General features: G+C 46.5%; 1 protein-coding gene across 1 annotated transcript in view; it reads left to right on the top strand.

The window, feature by feature from the left end:
* The window catches only part of LOC119390501 (transmembrane protein 132E-like), a 48,493-nt gene extending 31,890 nt beyond the window's left edge, over positions 1 to 16,603 (top strand). The window contains exons 10-14 of the mRNA XM_037658106.2: positions 295 to 546; positions 10,171 to 10,362; positions 12,137 to 12,340; positions 12,977 to 13,303; positions 13,932 to 16,603. Of these exons, the coding sequence (XP_037514034.1) occupies positions 295 to 546; positions 10,171 to 10,362; positions 12,137 to 12,340; positions 12,977 to 13,303; positions 13,932 to 14,723 (1,767 nt within the window). The 3' untranslated portion in view covers positions 14,724 to 16,603. The remainder of the gene's footprint in view (positions 1 to 294; positions 547 to 10,170; positions 10,363 to 12,136; positions 12,341 to 12,976; positions 13,304 to 13,931) is intronic.
* The last annotated feature ends 873 nt before the right edge of the window (positions 16,604 to 17,476 follow it).

Genomic DNA, 17,476 nt, shown 5'->3' with positions numbered 1-17,476 from the left:
ATTTCGAACATCATCATCATTTAGTTTTGTTTATTTCTTTATTCATTCCCCCTTTTGGTCACGTGACTTGTGTGAATACAACTACTACTACTACTACTACTACTACTACTAGTACTACTACTACTACCACCACGACCACTACTATTGTTACTACTACTATGATGACAACAACGGCAAAGGGTAGACCAAGACAATTTCATAGTAAAGCATTTTTTGTAGCTCTATTCACCTTGACTGTCGCCTTCAGAAGCAGGTCGTGCAATCGTTAGTGTTGACAACTCTTGATCTATGCAGGGCGATGGATCGTCGTCGGGTGGTTCGCCAGGCTCCTGTCGACTGCGCTTTCAACAGGCGCGAGTGGAGGTGCTAACACGCTTCCAGAGTGTGGACCACAACTCTGGCAGGGAGGCCTACCTCCTGGGGCGGCGCACCCAGGTGGCCGTCACTAGGCTCGTGACACCCTTCCTCCGGGTGGCCGACGCACACCTTGCCTCGCTGAGAGGCACGACTGTGCGAGGGCTGCGCGCGGGACGCACTGAGGTCCAGGTGAGGGCACCGAGTTTTACCCATTGTTGTGAACTGGGGGCATTTCGGAACGGCTGCACTGCTGTGTCGTGGGCTGGTGGTCCTGGCGAAGAAGCAGGCGGAGAAGACCGGCGGTGACGAACGTAGCCGGCGGGGACGCCACCAGCCCCGAACACGCGGGTTGGCGCGAAGCGCCGAAGAGAAGAAACAAACAGCCACACTCTAGCAGTACTCAACACACACTGACTTTATTTACACGTCGCCTGTTGAAACATGAATGCCACAGCGGCACCCCCTGGCATTCTCACAGTGCATTTCGAAACCGAAACCACGAGAACATCAACACAACAATCATCCCCTCCTCGAAAAGAAAAGTGTTCTGTACATTCACCTATACACTCTGGGTATAGTTATCGGAAATGTGCACACTAGAATCAGAATGTCATATTGACCGGAACAGTTCAAGGATGCGTACCAATGCACTATACAGAGGCATACACTGTTTGACGACATGACAAGAACCTTGAATACGGCACACAGAAATTCACACCCTATTATGAATGCCATGAATACATATTGTCAAAATGCACATGGAAAGTCAGTCCATGTATTGTCTATAAAGCACTGAACACTGCACAAGCACAGTAATGATACATGATTAAAGAACCAGGAACCTGCTATAACACTGAACTAGGTGACATAATCCTCAAATCGACGCGGCTTCTTACGCTTCCGCTTAGTGCGGGGCCTTTGTGTAGAAGCAGGTGACTGTGCACCCTGGTCGCTTGTGCTCTGATGTGACACATCAAGAGCAGTTGAAGATTGTGACGGCTCTAAACGAGCGTTTGAATTCGCGGCCTCATCCTCTGAGCTAGCAGCGCGAGCTTCGAAATGACTTTGTGGACCAGAGTCCGGTTCAACGGCCTCAGCCGTATTGGAAGGTTTGAAATGGTGCAGTTCACTTGGTGTAATTGTTCCAGCTACACCTGCTGTTAAGTCCTCCCCCCCTTGGTGAAGAAAGTGTTCCACCGGCTGAATGTCGAGGTACAGGTGGGACAGGCCTGACTGGCGGACGCGTCGGCGAAGTGGACCGAAGCACAGGCGCACACACAGCGACAGGAATGGCTGGCAGCTGCATATCGGAAGTGCACTGAAGCACAGGCGCACGCACAGGGTACTCCGCACCAGGTGAAGCATACACAACAACAGGTCGATCCGGCATTGACGAAAAAGATGTCCTTGAAACCGAAGGTGGTGACGCAGTGAATGGTACAGAAGCCGTGGGACTGGAAGTCGGTGAAGCACGAATGGTTGACACAATTGACGAAGCAGATGGCGTTGGAGCCGAAGTCAGTGAAGCAGGCATCGTCTCCTTTGGTATCGGAAGAGTTGTCTTAGATTTAGAAGAATAACATTGTATTGTAGCATCGCAGATGGTGATGCCGAAAAACCGAATGGCATCAAGGCCAAGAAGAGATCGGCCACCTGGTGTCACGAAGAATGTTATCGGAGCCTTCATTCCGGCGTACGTAACGTCGGCTGTGAATTGGCCGAAGTGGCGAATGATCCCCTTTGAATACGATTGCAGAATGGTAGACGAATGTGCCAAATGAATGTCCAGAAATGAATGCTTAAAGTCGTCGGCGTTGATTAACGAGACTTAAGCGCCTGTGTCCACCAGAAAAGACAAGGGCACATTGCCCACTGAAGCTGTAACACGTGGCTCGGAAGAAGTGTGGAGACCATCCACATTTAGAACTGTGACCGTATTGGTCTGGCCAGTGCTCGAAGGAGCAGAAGGAACTGTTTCAGGAAAATTTCCAGGACGGGACTTGCATACTGACTGAAAATGTCCAAGTTTTCCGCACGCTAAACAAGTGCGGTTCCAGGCCGGACACTGTGGAAAGTTACATGAATGGAGCGGTGCCCCCTGGCATTCTCACAGTGCATTTCGAAACCGAAATCGCGAGAACATCAACACAACATGCACCACATCACAAATCACGTGCCTTGTTCGGGCTCTCTAGGGCCGGGGTCTCAAACTCACCTCAGCTTTTAGTCTCCCGCAGTAGCCAGGACAAAGCAGAATTGGAATGGGGAGTTTGAACAGAATGTCAGCTGACGTTGCCATTTGAAGAAAGGCCTTTCCCATATCTCATGTATGGGTCTCTTCAGAAGGGGATTTGATGTTAAGATTTGAGAAACACATCAATACTGATGTCCAGAATGACCGAAGTCTGGACGCCAGTTGTGAAATATAGCAGTAGCACAGATGATTGGGCTAGTGTCTGTGTTTGTGTGCGTGCCATATTCGGTCGAAAATTTGAAATACTATAGTTTTTGTTCCACGGTTATGTTTCAACACATGGTGACCACATGGGGTGCGCCACGAAAGAAATGCTTGAGATCAGTCACATCTGTGTAGCTTATGAGCATATAGTACTTATTAAGAAAATTTTAAAAATATTTATGGGACAAAGACAGTCACGTGCGACCTGGGCCATGTGTTTGAGACCCCCGCTCTAGGGAATGCAAAAATGCCCAAAGAATCAGGGAATCTAAAAAATGAATGCATGCAGAAAGCTCGCCATTTTATTGATATTTTTTAGATAGGGAGGGTCGACGAGGAAGTGTGAGGCCTCTGAAACTCTGTCAACGCATAATTGCAGCGGCCTTGAAAATAGCCGTTAATGAAAAAATTCGGCAGATCCCACGTACCGTAGGAGTCGATGTTATGCGAAGCATGCGGCGGGTAGTTGACTGTAGCGTAACTTTTTTTACTTAGTGACACGTTCAAAATTACGCTATATATATATATATATATATCAGTTCTTGAACAAGGGCATCATCACCGTGATCAGTGAGCACCAGCAGCTGGTCATGCTTGTTACAGGATCCGGTCGTGCTCGTGGTGACGAGGGGTCCATGTGTAGTGAAGTATGTGGTATAGTAGAGCTGTTGGAATTCGTGGATGCCTCGGTCACTTCGTCGACAAATTGTCTGTCGACAGAGCCGGCGACATGTCGGAACCTGAAGCCATCCTTCGCGTTGGTGAGGTATAGACCGTCGAGGCTGGTAGGCCTGGATAGTGCTACGTAGACCAACATCAGTGGATGGGGTTTGTCGTATTCGTAAACTACCTGGGTGTGTGTGGCCTACGTAGCCTAATCTACAAAGCGGCTGCCAATCAATCTGGCATCATCCTCGGTTAGCACGAGGCCGTCACCCAGACGCGTAAGAAATGAAGAGGACACTGCGCCGTTCTGGTGGACGAAGTGCACTTTACGGTGCGGTGATGTGGATATCATATGTAACTTTCGTTAATGTATTCCTCCGGGGTCGAGAAATGCTTCAATATAGCTTGCTGAATCATAGGAATACAAACGTAATGTTTATTATACTGCTATAAAAGCGGAGCCGACACTGGAACTACAGACGTTAATCTGGTATGACGCCTGTATCATAGGAGTACATATCGTAGGAGTACCGTATTTACTCGAATCTAACGCGCACCTTTTTTCCGGAAAAACGAGTCCAAAAATCGCATGCGCGTTAGAATCGAGTACCGAAAAAAAAAAAAAGAAACTCAGTTATCGTATTGCCATCGACATTTCAAAATGGCCGCCTCCTACGATTTCTGCCATTTTTTTAGTTCATACGTGTAGTACGTGTGCTGAGGAGATTGTCATCCCGTTCTGCGTTCACATCGACGGCGTGAAAGTGCCGACTCCAAATACTCGACAAGTGTACCACGATGCCGCATTTAAAAGAATAGTTATTACATGTGCAGAGAGACGGACGGAAATCAGGCCGCATCGCGGTCGTTCGGATATAGTTCGGAGTTCCCGAAACGTGCGTGCGAGACTGGCGCAAACAGAAGCAGAAGATTTTTTACAGCAAAGCTTCACGAAAAGGTTTCAGTGGACCAAAGCAGGGCCGGTTTCCCGAAATCGAAGAGCGTTGACAGCGACAAGGAGTTGTCCGACAGCGACGAGGACTGATCCATTACGCGACTCGTATCGCCGCCGTAGTGGTGACAGTTTTAGCGGCAAGGCCCGCTTTTTGACTTTGTGTTTTACTTTTTTGAAACTTTAGTTCTTTAAAACCCAAATACATGTTCTTTTGAATGTGCGAAGTTTGACTCCTACGGACTTTTTTTGTTCTTTTCTCTCACGAAAAATGGGTGCGCGTTACAATCGATGTATTACTTTTTTTTTTTTTTTGGTCGCGGAAAACGGGTGCGCGTTACAATCGAGGGCGCGGTAGAATCGAGTAAATACGGTATAATGTAGCGTTTATTGCTTTCTTGTAAAATTAGATAGCCAGCACCACAACCACAATTGACGTTGCACCAATTTAACGCCTGCGTAGGCTGTTTTTTAAAACCAGTTGATAGACCTGGCGTGGCTCAGTGGTAGAATACCTGATAGCCTGCTCAGTGGTAGAATACCTAATAGCCACGCAGAATGCTTGGGTTCGATTCCTGCTGGGATCCTAATTTTTGTTGTTTCTATTCGTCGAGTCAATGCTGCCGATATTGGTTTTCCTTAACGCTTTAGCATTTAAGTAACCAATGTCTGTTCTCGCCGTTCCTGGGTAGATATAAACTGTCAATCACCTGTGGCGCATACCCGTACACCGCGGCCCATGGTAAACGGGTATGTGCCACACGTGTCTAGTGGAAAGGGTTTGACGACGTACGCGACAGGATTTTAACGTTATTCATGTCATGACCCAGCAATCATACTCATCAAATCCTCTTACCCTCCCATGCAAATTTTGGTCTACACCAAGTTAAGGAGGCGATCATGAGAGCAACCAGACGTAGGCGGCTAGATAGATAGATACGTAGATAGAAACGCTCAAAGTGCCAGAGGTTCGCTAAGAAATGCTTCGCATTTAATAATAATAAAAAAAGCCACCAGTGGGTGGCATCAAGGTAGTCACCGCTGTTATCTTCTGTTTATACTGCTGCAATGCCTTCAAAAATTTATTGATCCTCTTCTGTACGGTGCTCTGCTTGCATGCGATAGTGTCATCTTCAGTTTCTGTAAGGGTCATGCAAACTGCATTGACAACGGTATGATCAGTGCTTCCAGCAATATGGTGCTTGTAGACATTGGCTCTTCATTTTTCATTTCATAGTCGTCTGAATCTGCCATTCATTGAGGCACTATTTCATCATCAGCTAGCTCTGCGCAAGTGTCTACCTTGTTGTCATGGTTGGTGAATCGTTGAAAAGTTGTATTTGTGGGTATCAAAACTCTAACGGCGTGGAGGTCGTTGACCACATTGGTCATGGAAAGGTGTCGATGGGGCACGCTGTAATTTTCTCCCAATGAGATTTGCATCTCGATGCTGACTATGAAGCCTGTATGAAGCGTGTGTGGTAGAAGCAGTTGTGAAATGTGTCTTGCTTTCCCGCTTTTCATGCATATGCAAGCATGCTGACAGCAGACCCACGGTCAATGCCGCAAGTTTTACAGTTGTCCAAGCTCAGAATTATGTGGTTGAGCTTGCATGACCTGTAGAAAAGCTTCAGGTTGCAGATGAGGCCTTGGTCCAGTCATCTGGTGCTGTGCTCTGCAGCAAGAATTCTACCTGTATAGCATTCATGTTCTTGATGTATACCCATGTGCAGCACATTTGTCAACGAACTTTTTGTCCAGCTTGCTTACTCTTTGGCCAACTGCTTAGGGATGCCAGATTTCTTCTCAGCTTTGTACAACACATGTAGGCATGACCCTTAAACTGTCTCAAGTTCTTTGGCTTCCCTATCATAAACGTAAGACTTCTCGCTACCCGAGATGTTGCTACCTACGAGAACGGCCGGTTCTCTTGGTCACCATTAAGCTGGGGGTCAAACAGCAAAAACAAGCTTTTCTTCCTGGAGCATAACGTAAAGTAAACTAGTCTTGCTGCAGTTGAAAATGTTCTCGAGAGTGGACTGCCGCAACAGAGACTGCAGCTCTGTATTGTTGATACTGTGCGACAGCTTAACTGTTTATGGTGGCTACGCATCTTTTGCTACGCATGTTTGTAAACGTGAGATCAATTCGATTTATGAAGTTTCTCAGCCGCTTCTCACTGCAGTTCTCGACGTTCACTTAAAACAGGAGAGCCTCCTCCTTTTGCTTCAAGATGCAGCCTGAGACTCTCACACTTGGTGGTTATGTCATTCAATTACACGAGAAGAGCTCTTTCAAGCTTCGGGTAGACACCTTGAATCACGTGATGCCTTTGGACCAGAGCCAGTTTTTAGACCGCTTCCCAAATTTTCGCCTTGCCTTTAGAGAAAATTGGATAATGTCTCCTTGGAAATGCCATATTTCCTACCCATGTTAGCTGGTGACCGGCCATTCTCAACTTGCTTGATGACTGCAGCTTTCTTCTTCGTCATCTACATATTGCATTGTTTTCTGCTCTTCGAAAGCATTGGCAAAGATGGTGAAGGCTATGTAGGTGCCATCTCTGACAGTGCCAGATCCTTTCAATAACACAGAAGTGTGCTAACAACTGTTGAAGCACCTTGCCGTAGTGTTGCAAAGCACAGAGCAACATAACACGATCCCAGGACCAGGCACTAAGCTTAGCTAACCAATGTCCATGTGGTGCAGAACGGAAATGGCCAGAATGACCAGAGCAGACTGGTTTGTGAGAACATGCTGGCTTGAGGTTATGATTTGATATGGCTAGGTTATGGCTAGTTGTCGTTAAGAGTGGATTGGCACAGGTGAGAGAGCTGGCTTCTCACTGCAGGAAAATTAATATTGTGGCCATAGTGGCTTAGTACTAGTACACTGTTTTGGACCTCTTGCAGTGAAAAGCCAGAGAAATCGGATAATGGATGGTTTGCCCATGGATACAAATTTTCACATGTTCTTATAGATGGATTGTTCCAAGTGTTTGAGCGTGGTCTTAAAGGGGTACTGACACCAGTCCTCGAAGCTGATCTTGCTCCATGATACAAATCTCCTCTATAAGGAGAAGAGCAAGTGTGAAACTCAGTAAATGCTGATAAGATATATTATTTTTATATTGAGTCAATTTTCACATTGCACACCTACTGACATCGTCACTAGCATGACGTGAGGTACAGTGCCAAATATGGTGACTTCGTGCTGCAGTATGGCTACTTGTAATGATTTCAGGTACCAAAACATACAGTATGGCCACTCGCACGTTACCAAAAACATTCAAAATGCCCGATTGTGGTTCCCCAATGGAGCCGTGTGGCGGAGCAGCCGTGGAAACGTCACAATATCCTGTGCGAGCATGTGGTGGGAAGCTCATGACGTGTCGTGATATCAGGGCACAGCAGGAGCCAAAACTGGCTTAATAATTAATTTTTCAGGGTGCACTTTTAGGGTTCGTACAGGTCCTTGAAAATCTTGAAAACCCTTGAATTGGAAAACTACATTTTCAAGGTCCTTGAAGGTCCTGCAATTGTATTCTGTCCTTGAAAACCCCTGAATTTCGGGACCAGTGCAGTCTTAAAGTCCACGGTGCGACCTGCTTTCTGTTGTAGATTAGCGTTGGTGCGGCAAACTTTCCATTTCGGAAACACTACACCGTGCGAGTTTGCATGTATTCTGTTTGTTCAGGCGCCTTGTCCTATCATTCACTTCACTCCTTGGCCCTGCCACGGTGGTCTAGTGGCTATGGCGCTTGGCTGCTGACCCGAAGGTCGCGGGATCGAATCCCGGCCGCGGCGGCTGCATTTTCGATGGAGGCGAAAATGTTTGAGGCCCGTGTACTTAGATTTAGGTGCACGTTAAAGAACCCCAGGTGGTCGAAATTTCCGGAGCCCTCCTCTACGGCGTCTCTCATAATCATATCGTGGTTTTGGGACGTTAAACCCCAGATATTATTATTATTATTATCACTTCACTCCTCACCCGCCAGTGCATCTTGTCTCTTTCCCTGTCTCTCTCTTCTCTCAACTTGTGTTCTTGTGACTTAACTCGTCTCCTGCATTTATGCTGCTTTTTTCGCTGTCAAGTGAGCGGTGCATATGGTTAGTACACTGTAATAATGTCAAGCCTTGCTAATACTAGAGAAGTCTCTGCACCTGTCCTGAAATTTGTTGTGTGTTGGGAACTACTTTAGATGGCATCGAGGCTAGATTTTTCTACAGTTTAATAACACAGTTAAAACTCGATCTAGCAAAACAAGATCTTACGTAGTTCCCAATTAAAGAAAGAAATTTGCATTCCCAGCCTGGTACTTATAAGATTCAACATTGTTGTCAACCCAAACTAATAAAACTAACTTGGAACCAAAACCGATTTAGCGAAGTTTTTTCTGAAATAAGTTAGTATAAAGAAGCGCTATTTTTTTCTGTTTTTTACACAGATGGCTTTTTTTCTTCAAGTTTGGGCTCTAGCACTATTGCACTAAAACATCTCTCGCCCATAGTCATGAGCCTGGTTTTATTTTGACAAAGCTACACACCACCCACAAGCACGGAACAGTGAACTCAACAGTTGCGCTGTTACGTACCAGATGGCACTACGGGTGGTGGTGGTGGTTTATTCCTGTCAATGCTCCCACAGGAACACTACTGTGTGCTTTCATTATTTCATGATTTATGCGACAGATGATACTGATCGTCTCCTTGCAACTTTCTTGCTTACCTAGCTCGCATAAGAACTGCATTCGTTCTCCACGTCCTTGCATTTCGGTTGCATGTCATATTTCACATGACTGTCTACTTGGCCTGCATCACCTGGACCACATATGTGAGGCTTTTCGGCATTCAGACTTTTCACATGAGCACGCGTGAGTTAGCGGCAAAAACAATGCCATGGTAGATATTGGGTGTCCCTATGTTACAGTTTTAGATTTCGAAGGACAGAAAAACCCTTTTGCCGATTTAACAAAGTAATCTGAGCATGGTGATGATTTCATTAAATTGAGTTTCAACTGTATATATGTTATAAGTGCGATAAATTTAGTCAGGATTTGACTGCAACCACTTTCACTGCACAGCCCTTTATTGCCCGCACCACATGTCTGACTCCTTGTGTCCCTCTCTGTCCCTCTTTTCCCATGCGCACACACGCACCCTCTTACTGTTCACTTGACACTCGCGCCATCTAGTTCTTCCTCTGGCAACTACACACAGCCTCAGAGACCTGCACCCAACACACGTGCACTTTTCACTTTCCCTCATCTCTCACAATTGTTATAGTAAAAAAAAAATCCTCATTTGGATGCCGTTTTTTAGTCGTCAAAAAACGTGCGACAGGTCCTTGAAATTTCTTGAATATGCTTGAATTTTCTCCTTTGAAACCTGTACGAACCAACTTATGCTTACCAGTACGCTTTCTAGGCCCTTGATGACCTGATCTTTCATTTGACACAAAAAAAAAACTACTGAAAATTTTCCCTGTGGATAGACCATTGGGCTGCTATGCTCAGTGAACCTAGGTTCAGAACCAGCCGTCGGACACATTTATCATCTTCAAAAAGTGTCGCTTATTAACGGTTAGATGGCAGCACACCAAAGTGGGGATACTAATAGGCTAAGAATGGTGATCGCATTAAAAGAAGCAGTGCACTCTGAAATACACTGTGTGACAGCCAGCTGTTGCTGCTCTTATTTTTTTTTTTCTGATTGTGCTTCGCCTGTTGGCTGTGCAGGTGCTGTCACCCATCACGGGCAAGGTTCTGGGTGCGAGTGAGTTGCGGGTGAGCACGGACAAGGAGAGCCTCGTGCGCCTTGAGGTGCAGCTCGTCACGGGCCTCTCGCTTGAGGTGCTTCCCGACGATGCTGCCGCAGGAGTCTTCGTGGCCAAGACGTCCACCAGCCATGCACTCACCTCACTATACCAGGCAAGGAAGCCACACACTGCATGACACCGATGTTTATTCATTTATTTTACTATTCATTTTCGCATGCTGCAGCCCGGTTACAGGGCTATCGCAGAAGTGACTACAGTGCAAAAAGTAACGAAAACCAAAAACGTGGTATACAAACAAACAATGACAGCTCAGAGAAATAAAAAAATCACATAAACAGAATTTTATAAACAATATGAACAAATTAGCAAGAAAAACGAGAAGAGAGGACTAGGGTATACAGTCTCTTAGTGCCTTAAAAAATTCATCTCTCTGTAAGGAACAAATGTGACCTGGTATGCTATGCCACATTTTAGCACTTCGGGGGGGAAAAGTCTACAGTCGAGCCCCCCAATGACGAATTCTCCACGGAAGCGATTTTTGTTCGTTCTCGTGAGAATTTCGTTGTCGTGAAAATAGATAAATACTACACACACCAATTACGAGATGCCGAACTCCTCTGCAATATCCGCCTTTCTTTCTGCCTTTCGCAGCTTCGGCGATGATCCTAGACTTCTCCTGAAGCGTGAAAAACTTACGCTTTTTACTAAGAGGCGGCATCTTTCCGAAAGGCCAAACGGCTCTGCAAGTAAGCAAAGCGCTGAAGATCTCGGCGTGCACACGGAGAGACGCACAGCAGCAATCAGTTAGCCAGTCTACAGAATGTCTGTCAGCATGACCTCACTTTCATGGTGTCATCACTTGAAACGTCATGTGCCAACAGAGTTGCCAACAGAGGTGTTAGCAAAAAACTGTTCTCAGTGAAAAAGAGAAGTCTTGCTGCTATCATCATCATCCCATCGAGTGTAAACAGCAGTGGTCACACCGATCCTTGTTAGCAGAAACGTACATGAGCGACTTGTCAAATGAGTGGTGCTTTGATTTTCGAAATTCTGGCTTCGCAACTAGCTCATGACTCGAAACAAAATGTTGCGGATCACTGCCTGAAACTTCCGTTATTGCGGGAGTGCTTTTTAAAATTTCTTCGCTATCGAGAGGGGGCAAATGCATTGAACGCTATGGACGTTTGCCGGGGACGCCAGATTTTTTTGTTGCTGCGAGAATTTCATTCTTGAGGGTTTTCATTATTGAGGGGTTCGACTGTATTTTAAAAAGTCAATGCGAGTACGATGAAACACAGGTACGTTATGTACGTGACTGTTTCTAGTGGATGTTACTTTGGCAGGTGTTATATAGCTGTTGAGCAAGGATTGTTGTGGCGAATTAAAGACAGAGTGAAAACTCGGTGTCGCGTCATTTAGAAAGTGAAGCTACACCAAAGTGAGTCGGATGAGATGATGGTGTGAAATTAAAATCATAGCACTGGTAAATTAACCGAATGGCTTTTTTCTGAATGTATTCAGTGCATTTTATGTCACCAATTTTATAAGGGTACCATACAGTGGCACCACAATCAAGGATTGCTCGTGCGTGGGTTTTATATGTTAACAATTTTGTTTCGTTTGGAGCTAGATGTAATGAACAGTTGAAATATTCAATTTTTTTCAGGGCTTTGTTGCAAGTTTTGTCAATGTGATTTGACCAAGATACCCAAGTTTGTGGTGAAAAGTGCCGAGAAACATCAAAGAAGGTTACCGAGTGCATGAGCGGGACTAATTCTTTAGTCGAGGAGGCGATCGGCTGCTGCGCTTCAGGCGTCTGGGCCTCTCCAGACTTCATGTTGTATCCGACTGTAGTTGGATGTGTGGTCCATACACAGGTACAGCCCTTTCATTAGTCTATACCGTGCGTCTTGTGTCCCGAGCAGGAAGGCCTGTTGGACGTGACTCTGAGGTTCTCCGATGGCACGTGGACTCCGCTAATAGATGTGCCAGAGTCCGACTTCAGCCTCGTCATGGAGAGCCTGGATCCGGGGGTGGTCGCTCTGGCACCAGTGGCAGCCTCGTCGGGCGGCATGACAGCACGACCACGGATCGTGGCCATTGGCCAAGGACAGGGAAGCTTATTGCAGGTACAGTGCTGAACCGTGACTGGAAGAAAAGGGCATTCAGTTTTTTTTATTTCAGTTGGGGAGCACATTGGTGTAGGCAATTCGGTGTGACTTACTGCAAGTTAATTAAACCAGCAAAAAAAAAAAATGACACATCGATGCGGCACTATTCCTTTGTGTTCATCCTCTTTGTCATAGTCATCTTTTGTGCCAGTTAAATTGCAGTTTGTAAATTCCTCAATTCAGCAAAAGAAACATGTTCTCCCTGGAGACAGTTGCAAACATAGCTGTCGACTCTTACAAGATCTCTGACAACCAACTTTCGTGGTTGTCTTTATTTCCTTATGTTGACCAACGCCTTAACCTGGCAGCCATGCTAATGTTGATAAGTGCAGAAACAATGCAGACAATTCTTGCTTTGTTCACACTCTCTGTTCAGATTTATGAGGAGAATGAAGCCAAATGTGATCAGATGTGTTCAATGTGATCAGAGGCCTAGTGTGATCAGAAACCAACAGTTTCGCCTTACAAATTTGCTCAGTTGCAACAGGCTCAGGACCATAATGAGCAAATCGAGGAAAGAATAGGGTAACGAACGGCTGTTTCCTCTGTATTGCATCATTCACACATCTTTGCATTCTCTCCTACCACCACCAGCTGAGCCTGGAGCTGGGCGAAGCTTGTCAGCGGCGGCGTCGTGGTGCCCCTCTGGCCTGGGCACGTGCCAGAGTCAACGCCCGGTTCAACTCTGCCGGTGCCGGTGGTAGCCTGGATGCAGTGCCCTACCAGGACGGTGCACGACACCTCGAGCCGTCGGTGCAGGCACACCACAACCGGGCCGCCCTCTCGGCTGATGGATCCCGTTCGCTCATGGCCTCGCCGCTCGAGCTTGGCCTTTACGCCCTTCTGGGGGTGCTGGGTCTGGCCGCTGCTGTCATGGTCACGGGCTGCACGGTGCTTGCAGTGAAATACCAGAAGCATGCGGTGAGTGGCCACGATGTCTTCTACTGTGTCAGCTGTCTGGCATGTTGTGCCTCAAGAACTCTTTAGCAGCGTGTGCTGCCGTGAGGTAATTTATGGGTTATGGGCACGTTAAACACGACAGAGCCAAAACATCATTCCCCACTAAGGCAAGTTTAGAACAACCAAGGCATTATTGTTATATGTTATATAGATAACATTATATGTTATTTGATTAGTATATGATAGTATATGTTATTTGAAATAAAATATTAGCCATTGAGGAGCAGTTGGTTTGGGACTATCCGCTACGGCAGCTTCCTGCAAACAAAGCAGAAAGAGTTTCAAATGCCTAAATAAAAATTTATTGTATAAAAAATATTAAGTTGTGCTTTCGCGGATGCAAACTGTTGTTAGAAGGCCACATAGTACTAGCTCTTTTTCATCCAATAATTCAACAAATTGCTAAGGTGAGGCATATTATTTGCTTGTTTTCTTCTTTAGCTTGAGCTTTAATTCCTCTCTTTGTACGGAGCCTAGAAAGGGGTGCTAGGGGATCGAAAACCCATCTCAAGAGTACCTTGTTAGCAAGTACTGCTTTCACACTGCCACCTCGCGGCTAACACGTTTGAACTGGTCATTGTGTCGACAGGACATCAACAGCACCACCGTTGCTGTGCAACCTGCTGCCACTGCTGCTCCCCCCTCGCACCCTCGCCGCCCAGTGTCAAGCGCTCACGACTGGGTCTGGCTGGGGCGGGCCACGCTTGAACGCAGCTCCGTCAACACGCGCTGCTCCCAAGCGCTGGTGGCCCCCGAGGACCAATCCAAGAGCCCCCCCACCTCCCTGCCTTATCCCGCTACCACAGGCCGCATCACCGTCGTCGACAACAACAACCCGACACAAAGCACGGGTGAGGACCTTGCCGTCACCAAAAAGGGTGGAGCCCAACCCCGCATACGCACCAACCCCATGCTGACGTTCACACGACCGCCCCCGGTGCCTCCACACCGAACGACGTCACGCACCAGTCCCGCCACCGATTCGCTGCAGAATGTGCCACTGCTGGGTCACGGTAACGGCAACGGACACCACCAAAGGGCGTTGTCTCCGCACATTCGGATTCAGTCACCCAGCTCCAAAATAGCTTCGTCCGGATCGAAGACCACTTCGCCCGACTCGAAAACAACATCTCCCGGATCACGGACATCACCGGACACCAAGTCCACGTCACCGGGGGGATCCAAGACGACCTCGCCCGAATCCAAGTCTACGTCTCCCAGCAACAGGAGTGTGCTGCCACCCATCTGCAAGGTTGTGAAGGCAAGGGCCAACGGGAAGGCAGTAGCGGGGAGCACCCTGGAGTGGGAGGATGTCACCAAAGGCATGAACTATGACCAGCTGGTAGAATACTTTGACTCGCTGAAGGAGTCGAGCGCCTAGAAGGCAGCGGTGAATGCCGAGGTGCGAGTGTGATGCATGCACCAGCTGTTATCGATATGCAACCTCACAAGAGCTGGCAAAAGGTTGCCTCAAGGCAGCGCCCTCGCGAACTCAGAGCAGTGACTTACTTACGCATGCTGTGGAGACGGGTCGGTGTTCCTTCTGTTTGCCGCCGCACCGCCACCAGCTTGTTGCATGGAGCTACAATCAACCATCCTTTGCCTCCTGTATTGCTAATTTTTTTCTTTTCCGTTTGCTGACTGTCAGTGCTTCTTGCGCAGCCTGCTTGCAGTGGCGGGCTCACTAATTTCCAAGACGCGGGGTGAAGTTCTTGCAGGTCTTCTTCTGGTGGATTTGTCTGGGCAAGCACCTTTTGTGAGAGCTGCCTTGTTTGTGCCTGAGGGTGGGGAAGTGTGTTGCTGTGTGACAGGGGTGCTGTCGGCTTCCTCCAACGAGCACACTGGGTCGCAAAATGGGTCAGTTGAAGCCCGCAATGCCCTTCATGTCTTCTCGCTCCTCGGTTATGTAACATAGCATTCTTTTGTGTGCCCTGCCACATTGTTTTGCGTGACGTCAGTTTGTGTGCTTCTATATGCTGCCTGTTACGCTCACTGTGTTCGACAGTGTTGACCGTATTGTGGTGCCACTGTGTTTGTGACACGTTGTGACGTTCAGTTATTGCAGCAGTGTGAGCCTCACAGTATCATTCAAAGTGGTTTTTCTGCTCGTAGGCCTCATTATTCGACTATGATTTACGCTGCTGCATGCAAACTATTCATAACAGAAGTACGTGGCAATTAAAACTTACACGGATGTAGCTGATTGCGTAAAACCTTGCATTTTGATGCAGGGAACATGATTAAATGCTGGGAGGCACTTTTGTTGTGATGATATCTTGTAACAGCAGCCAGTTGCGCATGAAAGCTTTCATGGTGATTCGAAAGCATGTTCTTGTTTGTTGGGAAAATGTGGAACCTAGTGTTGTTGTCACGCTTTTCACGCAGCCAGAGCTCAAACCCAGCATACGCTTGCTGGCATGTGTCAGCTTGCGTCTGCGTGTATACACGCGCATACGCAGACACCTGCACCAGTCAGATTCGGTCACGCACTGCATCACTTTGTCATGCGCCTTAAGCCTTGTAATCAATACATACCAATGGAAATACGCGACTGCGGCATTCATGTCGGCGCAATGCAGACATGCTTACTACTTCGTGAGCTGAAATACGATGCTGCATGAAGGAAAACATCTTGAATGTTTGTTTATAAAATAAAAAGAAAATTAACATGTTCAGCACGATCGGAAGCATTTCAAAGAACTACGAATATAAATTTTAACTGACTTCTTCCAAGACGTTTAGTGAGCTTGCTTCCTTTGTTGGTCCGGACTACTATTTATTGCAAGGCATGGCTGGTACATAGGCATGTATAAGTGAGCTGGTGTCCACCAAAAACTGTATGTGGCGTTTGAGCTCAAGGGAAGTCAGCATGCTTTTTTCAATGAATTTTTCTGTTCAATTCATAACCTCCAACTTTGTAGAATGCATTGCTGCTCATTCGACACTCATCACGGATGCGCGCATAACTAGTTTAGTTTTTGTGCATGTTTTTTCTTAAGCTGTGTGCAGTGTCTGTTTGAATGTTAATCCTTTTGTTTACACTTTTATGTAATCAGAAGGCCACTGCATATCATGTTGCGTGTCATACATTAGTCTTATGATTGACTGTAGCCTTATGTATACTAGTTTTATTTGCACATTTTAAAAAAATATTTCACACTTATTTACACTTGCGCACCAAAGATCTCAGGAAGACATCATCTGCACTTGAACTTCTCATTTCAGCGTAAGCTGATGAACAGCTTTGGGAAGTCTTTGGCATCAGGGTGGTTGGGCGGGGGGGGGGGGGGGGGGGCTGGAAGGGGTTGGGGGTGCAGTCACTTCTTTTCATCAAGCATTTTGACTGAAGATCTGCACGCGGGGGGGGGTGCAATTATTAGTGGAAGTCAATGGAGCTAGACTATGCCCCCCTTAGCCTGCTGGGGGGTAATACTGCCTTACAGTCCTTAATATCCCAAAGAGCACACAAATTACTGGGAAAGGTGATTGGTTTCTTATGGCTTTGGTCAGACACAAAACATTCAGCACCACTAATTTATTGTGCTTACTTGTTTTTGGTGCAAGATACGTATTGTGAAGCGCCAGACTATTTGGTAGATTGGCACTTCACTCTCCCTTCTATGTGTCCTTTTCGCAATATGTATTTCGCGCCAGAAACAAGTATGTCCAGTAAATACAAGCACCAACTTGCCCAAAATGTTCTTTTAGCAAGGACTAAGTTTGCGTTTCTTAAAATTGATCAGTTAATCTCTAAAGCAGCTCTGCTGGAGGTTAGTTAGTTTTACAGCCGCATAGTTTGATTTGTTGAAATGTTAGCCCTGCAAATGAAGGAAAACACTGTGGAGCATTAAGACTATTGCACGCGAAGGCAAATTTAAATTACTTTGACACCTAAATTTATTTCTGGCCATAAGGATTAAATTTGTTTTGAAAAGAAAGTGTTCATTTAAAACTTATTAGTAAATCGCTAGTTAGCAATTGAAGTGTCTTTCTAATGCATAACAAAAATTTGCATCATGCTTCCTACACTGAAGTGTGTTGGGTTATTGTGCTTGGTGTCTTGCAAGTGATATGCTGAGCTTTCTTGTGTTAAGAGGTCGAGGACGCAGCTGAGGTGATTCGTAGGTGCACGGT

Source organism: Rhipicephalus sanguineus, chromosome 4 (assembly GCF_013339695.2).
Source record: "Rhipicephalus sanguineus isolate Rsan-2018 chromosome 4, BIME_Rsan_1.4, whole genome shotgun sequence".
NCBI lineage: Eukaryota > Metazoa > Arthropoda > Arachnida > Ixodida > Ixodidae > Rhipicephalus > Rhipicephalus sanguineus.
This window is presented reverse-complemented; position numbering and strand designations above follow the sequence as displayed.